The sequence below is a fragment of the Sander vitreus genome, chromosome 19 (genome assembly GCF_031162955.1).
Source record: "Sander vitreus isolate 19-12246 chromosome 19, sanVit1, whole genome shotgun sequence".
In the NCBI taxonomy this organism is placed as follows: Eukaryota; Metazoa; Chordata; class Actinopteri; order Perciformes; family Percidae; genus Sander; species Sander vitreus.
This window is the reverse complement of record NC_135873.1, coordinates 13,808,806-13,817,380: the sequence shown is the minus strand read 5'-3', so window position 1 is coordinate 13,817,380 and position 8,575 is coordinate 13,808,806. Positions and strand designations below refer to the sequence as shown.

Genomic DNA, 8,575 nt, shown 5'->3' with positions numbered 1-8,575 from the left:
TGGGAATTTCTGAGTCTCAAAGTCGGCACATCTGCCAAATTCTGTTTTGACTGTCACCTAATTACAGTTTGAGTTTCCCGTCTTTTTGGTTTGGCGCACATCTAGACGGGCCAAAATCTATTGTGAACCCAAATTGATTGCGGGCCGGTTTAAAATTTGCGAGGGGCAGGATTTGAGTTTGATATATGTGTTGTAAGGGGTCCCTGCTCCGTCTCTTTTTCTCTTTTTTCTGTATCTGCCTTTAGCCACTTAGTCATTATATCCACACTAGTGATCATTATTTAACACAAATCTCATTGTGTTAATGTTTTTTGAGAGAACCAATAGTCAACCCAACAATATCGCCGTGATATTGATATATTTGGTCAAAAATATCGTGGTATTTGATTTTCTCCATATCGCCCAGCTCTATCTCAACCTGATTCAATCTGGGCTGCAGTGGGACAAGATTTAGAGCCAAGATGTAACATAAAAAAAAATTGGAATCATAATTTCCGATAGTGAAACATTTCAGTCCCTTGTTGAATCCATGCTTCCCAGATTAGGTTGTGCTGGGGGCAATAGTGGGCTCTACCTGCTACTAGACAGCGGTAGCTACAAGAAGTGAAGTGGCCACTGACTGTATGTAGTCATCCTGGTCACGGCACAAAAGGTGGAAGGATTATCCTCCAGCGTTGGCTTCTGAAATCCCCAGCATGAGGCAGGTTTGCAACCTGTTTGACAACATTCAGAGCAACATGAGGTGAGGAACACCATTAGTATTGCACTTTCGTAAAGTTGAGGGACTAGGTAGAGAGAGTAGAAAAATAATGCTCAGTATAGATGCAGCATTCTGACTTTTAGTCTTCAAAAGTGCATCTACTCCAGGGTTGAGGTATTTGTACTTTATCTGAGTATTTCCATTTCAGAGGGAAATAATGTACTTCTTTACTGCAATGCATTTGCTTGACTGCTATAGTTAAACTTTGTAGATTCAGATTTTACATAAACATGATAAAACTACCCAAATTGGCTTTACCCCGACCAGCTACAAAATGAAATCCCTTTTTATAAAATGATGCATCAGTAATAATATTATGACACTGACTGAGACATTTTGATGCCTAATGAGTGCATAAAAAAAGACTCCATTATGCTGATGATACTTCTGTACTTTTACTTAGGTCAAATTAGCAATGCAGTTTTTTTACTCTTTATTTTCTACTATGACATTTTGTACAGACATTTGTGATGCCCAGAGGATGAATCCTACTGATTTTGGTGATCCTTTTTCTACCCTGCATTTAAGTACAGACATTCACCAGCTCCTCAGTATGTATTGTAACCATTTTGGTGACCCCTTAACTTTTCATCGAGCGGCATCATCAGGTGCACCTGCACAACTAATGACATTCCCACCAGCCCTAGCTGTAGCCATTTGTGTTTTGTGCAAATGTTAGCATGCTAAAGTAAGTATGGTAACTATACTTGCTTAACTGACTTGCTTATTGACACGTTAGCGTCGTCAATGTGAGTATGTTTGCATTCTGACGTTAGCATTAAACTCACAGAGGTGCTAGCCTAGTTGTGAGCATTTCTTTAGTGTCAGGCAACATGCATTTCCAACCTGCAGATGATCAATGACTTCTTCTGTTATCGCTAGTTAGGATAGCAGCTAAATCCCCAAAATAGGGAATGTGAAATTGTGACATGAAACCCCTTATTGTTCACAGTCAGTAGTCGAATGTAATTGTCACACAGCCCCATTTTCTGCTTATTATAGACAGACCAGTCTGAAGTTCAGATGACTTGAGGTTTTCCTTAAAAAACCTGAATCTGCAGGGATATTTTTACAAGTCCCAAGCAACCCATTTGATCAGCCGCCAAAATAGCCGCGTTCCGATGAACACATCCCATTTCCATTCCAAAAGGCGGCGGCGGTGATTGACGCGTCCTTGTTCTCTGGTTTACATTAGATGGGAAAAATAATTGGCACCTGTATTTGCTGTACATGCTCTGAAGCCAGGGAAAAGCACAGAACCATGAGGTTTCATTTCACTCTGGAGTCTGATCCCCCTCCCCGCCCCCTATTCACTCCAGATGTGGAGACACGCACACATGGATATCTATCAGAAATGGCTGGGAGGATTACTACAGAGGAAAGATGTGTCATATCATCATATTCTACTGCTGCTGACGGGTAGAAAGGCGCAGCTCTGCATGGGCATTTCTCTCACGGATGTGTAAGCCCTTATACATATAAAATATCAACTTTAAGGCATGTACTCGCATGTGTGCCTCTATCCTTCACCTCATCCTCTCATCCTCTCCTCCACACATTCCCTCTGGCCATCACCGTAGCTAGTTATCATGAGGGTGAGCCTATTGAAGTACACTAAGCATCCAGTATCCCAGCCGGCCCTGACAGATTGGATGTGATCTTGGCGGTTTAGTGGGGTGTGTAATGCCCACAGAGAATAATTGCTTGTGTAATTGCACTCAGGGGAGAGATAGAGCAGTAGGGCCTAAATTCATCCTTCTACCTGCCCTCAGGCTGCATGGACAACTCTTGTCCCAGCTCCTGTCCATTCTTTACACCCTTCCATAACCTCCCTCATTCCCTCCACAGCGGCTTCAGGGGGAGGTTTATGGAGGAGTCAGCAGTTGAGAAGGTTGGAGGCAGAGTGGTGTCAGGGGGAGCAGGTGGAGCAGTGGGCCGGGTCAGAGGAGCCCTGCTCGGGGCCGAGGAGACAGATGGAGGAGGAGATAAGGAGGAGCAAGGAGGCGCCCTGTTGATAAAATGAAAAGGGAGGCAGAGGGATGGAAGGCGAAGACACGCAGAGGATATGAAAGCCAAAACCCAAGTGTGGAAAGAATTGTGTGCGAGTGTGTTCTTGCATCAAATGTCCACATTGTGTGGGGCCTTCCTTCACCTCATAAGGGGTTACTTCAGAGTTAAGATTTAGGGATTCAAATTAGTATACTGGGTTGAGTCAAGCCTGTGATTTTAGTACTGGCCTTTTAGTAGTTGTTTTCACTCCCGGGACACAAGGTGAACACAGTTGACTGCAATTACTGTTAATGATGGCAGGACAAAAAAATCTGTGCTGTGTCCTAATTCCATATTCAGTATGCAGCAGTGGTAAATCTGAGGAGTTGATCAATCAGACAGGACAGAAGAAAAATGATGTCCTCCTAATTCAATTCAGATTATTTGTCCAGCTTTAATGACTCTAATATTTTCTTTCTTGTGAAATATTGGATGTGTTTTAATCTCTTTAGGTCTCTTCCAATTATTGAGATGGAACAAACTGAGAGGTTTAAAGAATTAAATGCTCACAACTCATAGATACTGTTTATTGAACCCGTAAGTAAGGTTGCAGGCAGACACTTCTTTTTAAGAGGGTTGCCAGCCCAAAAGGTTGGTGAGTGGAAAGCGCCTCGAATGACCTACTATGAGTCATAATGTCACTAAACTGAGCTGCACTCTTCTAAATCAATTTATTTTTCTTATTAGCTGAAGGAAGGTTGAGATGAAGAGATCAAGTACAGAAGATTTCTGGCCAGTGACTATAGAGAAACACATTCAATTGCACCTGCCAGCCATGCAGTGTAATCTTGCGGTGCGCAGCTGCAAGGTTAAGGTTGAGATTTGAGGTTTTGATGGTAGAATTAGAACTAGATTTCGGTCAATTTGGAAAATTGCTGGCATTAGAGATTGTCACACACATTGACACACTCAGACTGCTTAAGTATGCAAATGTAGGTAGGTGTGTGGGAGAGATCAGCTGTCAGGTACAAATTGTTTACTGATGCAGAATCAGCGAGTCACTTCGTATGATCCACGTCGATCCGCACATCACATGCTGCACAACCCCTCACTCAAAATCCCATCTCCCCCCCATCTCTCTCTGTCACAGGAAGGGTGTGTGTGTGGTGGAGGAAGCTCACAAGGACAGACAGATGCTAAAGGATAAAGACGTGCAGCTGAGATTTGCAAGTCGGGCAGGGGTGCCATGCTCTGACACACACACACACACACACACACACACACACACACACACACACACACACACACACACAGACTTCTGTACCACCCTCGGTTTGAATTTCACTCCCACTAGGGTGCATGTTTTCCTGTCTGAGGTCTTTGTATTGCCGCCACCATGGGTATCTGTGCGTTTGTGTCTATCCTTAACCTTAATCCTTGCCACTACATGCATAATGTGAACCATGCACTTACTGTAATTGCTTGTTTGCAGCTATACATGCTGTGTGCCAGTGATGCTTGATTTTGTGTGAACGTGTGTATGCATGTGTGTATTTATATTACATTATGTGTGTGTGGTGAGGTGAGGTCTGGCAGCTGGAGCAGACTGTAGCCCGAGTCACCGGGGAGAGGATGCGCTTATAAGGAAGAGTTGAAGGTTGGTGCAGTAAATGAGGTCAGCATGGCTAAATAAGCACTAATACACACTGACATGCCAGCTATGGCTGTATATTAAGCATACAAATAAATCACATTGTCCAACTCCTTCTTCCTGCTCACATATCACCCCAGAAAGTACATGCAGTTATTCAGCACTATGACAGATCTGATGTAGGTGGTATCTTATAGCTGTGCATTTAAAAAAAAAACCTGAGTCATCTTCCACACACGCACACAAACGCGAGCGAGAGCCACAAACCAGCCAGTTTTCCCACACAGATAGATTCCCAGACAGAGCAGGAGGTTTGTTTTTCATGCCAGCTCCACCTCTGAACTACTGTTGTCTCTAAACCAGTCGGTCTTCCTGCACTACATTTAGCTCTGTCATCTGCCCTGCCAAGGTTTCGGGAGGTCAGCGCAACAGAAACGCCTCCATCTCTGCGCTCTTTTCCGCCTCTGACCATCCCTATAAAATCTCCTTGCTGTATTTGTTTCTTGTTTGGATCTCATAACCTGCAATTACAATTCTTGTTGAAAGCATGCTGTAATTTAGCACTGCAGAGGAAATGCCTGCACTTTAGTCGTCTTACTTGCAGATAATACTTCAGCCTGGAGACCCTGGTTTAAGCCTGTGTAAGCTCACTCATCTGCTCTGCTGTAGTGCCCTTGAGCAAGACACTAAAGCTTTGCCAGCATCAGGTCTTTTGCTCTTGTAGACCTCTCCCCCCCCCCATATGCTCTCCTCTATCTCCGTCTCAGAAAAACAAGTAAAGAAGTAAAAACTTTTTTTTTTGAAGAAAAGAAGCCAAATGCACCTTAAGATTCTTAAAGGGGGACTTAGCGTCGCACTGCCATATATTTTGGCGACTCCCAAGTGCAGATAAAAAAAAAGTAGTCAAAATCAGAAAAGCAGAGTCTCAAGCCCAAAGCCAAAATATCACTTTGATGTCATCTTTTTATTTATTAATAAAGTTCCCCTCAGAGCCACAAAAGACATTTTATATATACAACAGGCTGACTAGTACTTACCAAAGTAAACTGAACTGCATGTTTAAAACTGGCGGAGTGCTCCTTTAGGTTTACATCCGTGTTACATTTGTTCTCAGGTGCAGCTCTGGAAAGGGAAAATATCACAAGAAGTGGTGGAATGATAGAGTATGTACAACTCTTAACGTGTAGGACATGATAAAGTGCAGTCAGGTTCATGCACTGTGTACCACATGGGGGCAGTACAGCCACAGTTTTGACAGTCCTCCATTTTGTGTGTGTGTGTGTGTGTGTGTGTGTGTGTGTGTGTGTGTGTGTGTGTGTGTGTGTGTGTGTGTGTGTATTTTAACAGTGTATAAGTGAATCAGTGTCAGTGTTCTTGGCGACCGGGTAGCCTCAGTGTAAACAGTGGTGTGTGTGGCCCTCAGTGGGACCTGTCACCTGGCTGGTCCTGTACCTCATCATGCGGAACGGCCCCACTTTGAAGTGTTGGTGCTGGATGTTAGGACTCTTACCCTGCTGTCAACGGGAAGATGAAGAGAGCGAGAGAGGAGAGGGCCACATCCTCCCACACAGAGAGAGAGAGAGAGAGAGAGAGAGAGAGCGGGGAGGGAATTTTTGTTTAGACTGGGCTGCAGACTTGACTATGAGGTGAATCCAGTCCAGTGATCATGCGTGACATCATTTTTTCTGATACGGTTATCAATGTTTACCAAAGAATATACAAAGTGCTAGTAGTGTGACTGTGTTCTACTTTTAAAATGCTGTCATAATATTCCTTGAATGCTCACCTATAATGAGCTCATACTGTACCTTGAGGCACATTTCATTTTTAATAAACCTTAAAGACTTCTATAGGGACCTATAGCTTTGCTGTGCCGTTTGTACAGCCTAATGTCCTCCTAAAATCCCAGCTGGATTATTTTAATACAATCATGTTGCAATGCCACATGTGATGCCAACTAAATGCATTGAGGGCGCTCTTGCTCTTCCATCATGGCGCTGAGCAAAAGGGGTGGGGAGTTGGGGGGGGGGGGGCGCACGTTAGTGAGCGTCTAGAGATGGGGGGGGGGCGTTCTTCATCAACGTCTGAAAGGAGGCAGAATAGAGCGCCAGGGAGTCCAGAGGTCCGAGTCGGGGGGCCCCTGAAACTCAGAGAGGAGGTGCTGAAAGGGACTCGATACCGCCCCCCCCCGGAAAGGCTGGAAGAATTGCGTTCCGTCAGTGCGCCCTGCCTGCCAGTCGGAGGATGGTTTTTTTTTTCTCCCCCCATTCAACCACGTCCCCTTTTTCCCTCCTCCTCCTTTCAAACAAGCCAGTCGGTCTGTCAATGTGCTGCGAGCATTAGGCCAAGTCAAAGCAGTGGGATTCTGAGGCAGAGAGACGGATGAGATAACGAATGAAGCGTTTTCCTCTGGCCGAGAAGCGAATCCAAATGATGCGCTACATCAGACAGGCGTCAATTTCCAACCGGGACTGATGCTCACAACAACTCGCATCTTATTCTTTCTTTTTTTTTTAAATCACTTCACAAGTTTCGCGTTGGTCTTTTGCGCCATTCTGAGAGTGGAGATGCTTTTCTAGCTCTTTGGTTTGTTTCTCTCAGTTTTCTTGTGTTGATTGTTGGACTCATCGATTTGGATTTTGTTCATGTTTTAATTTCCGACGAATCTGTTGCTGACGGATTTGCGGATTTACAACCCGTGCTGAACCTGTTTCACAGAGAGGAGAATAAGGATTGCAATGCGCATTGACTGAAGCCCACCGAGCATCAACATGTCTTTATGAGGATGGAGCTGTGGACACGAGTGGCATCTTTTCCCTTTTAAACGCTTTACCTTGACAGTTTTTGGTCCGATATCGACTGTTTTACGTCTAACAGACTGACAACATTTCTTTTCAGTCCAGCCTGACATGTCGGAAGGTAGATCTTCTTTCCAGAAAACAAGGTAATGGGAGAGAAATCACACAGAGTCGGCACAGAGAACAAGGGAACATTGTTCGGAAAAAGACAATTAGGGCGCACCGAAAGGCAACAGAAATAGCTCTTGGGTGGCGATACATGTCAGAAAATTCGATTCAGTGGAGTTATATTTGAGCAGAGGAGCACTACTTTGGAAACAAGGAGGACTAATGACAAATTAATGGGAAAGTCATGGGATTGGCACTGAAATAGTAACGACCGTGGACGCGCAGAAAACCTGTCGTTTTTTGGAGATCCAGACGCACGGATTGAACAAGTTTGTCCTGCACGTTTCAGAGTCTGCTTTTGGTTTGATCCAGTCCATTTTTGATGAATTGTGGATCCATGAGGTTGTACACAGCGGGCTTTCACTCCACACTTTGACTGCCTCTACCTATAGCCTGCTCGGCTGTAGTCGCACATCCATTGTTTTGAGAACCTCCTCGCCACAGCATTGAAAGTATTGCCCATTTCTTTCTTCTTTTTTTTAAATGTGGCTGCATATGCTGGGTGTCAGGGTTGAAATGGCGTGTCGAGGAAGTGGGATTGGATTGTGGATCCTGCTGATATTCTTACTGGATTTACTGGGGACGGCGGCCAGCAATATGGAGCCTATCTACTGGAATTCTCTGAACGAAAGGTAGGAGCATGCAGTTCTCCCAGGCAGGCAGGCAGACCTCAGCGTTTCACTGCTCGCTTAATTGCAGGTTTGAACTTGAAGTTTCCAGCCCACGATAGAGAGAGAGAGAGAGAAAAAAAGATCGAATAATTACTTTAATTTCATGTTCGAAGTGTGACACGCTGAGAAGAGGGGATTTAGAAAACATTTAATGAATGCGAGTAACTCTAAGTGCACCTCTAAGTGCCTGGTAATGCGTAATGGCATGGATGCTATACAAAACACCAGGAAGTTCCATACGGGAATTTATGATTTTGCCAATTTATTGCACTTTCTTCCATCATTTTAGCATATCAGATCATCGTTGTTGTTTGCAGTCCTTCAGGGGTTCAATAGAACCAGTTTAGTTAGATGAATACACAGCTCGAGCGACATTGATTATTGTGCTAACCCAGCTGTAGTTCTTATTGGTAAAGTCACTGTAATCTGCAGGCAGTGTGTCGCATAATAAAGACGTGTGTGCGTGGTGCTGTAATTGCTGTTGCTGGATGACCGTTGATGAGAGTGCAGGCCCCGGCCCGCAGGCCTCTCAAACAGC

General features: G+C 44.4%; 1 protein-coding gene across 1 annotated transcript in view; it reads left to right on the top strand.

Moving 5' to 3' along the window:
- The first annotated feature begins 6,656 nt into the window (after positions 1–6,656).
- efnb3b (ephrin-B3b) overlaps positions 6,657–8,575 on the top strand; it is a 77,589-nt gene continuing 75,670 nt past the window's right edge. Inside the window, exon 1 of the mRNA XM_078276006.1 lies at positions 6,657–7,998. Coding sequence (XP_078132132.1) covers positions 7,850–7,998 — 149 coding nt within the window. The 5' untranslated portion in view covers positions 6,657–7,849. The remainder of the gene's footprint in view (positions 7,999–8,575) is intronic.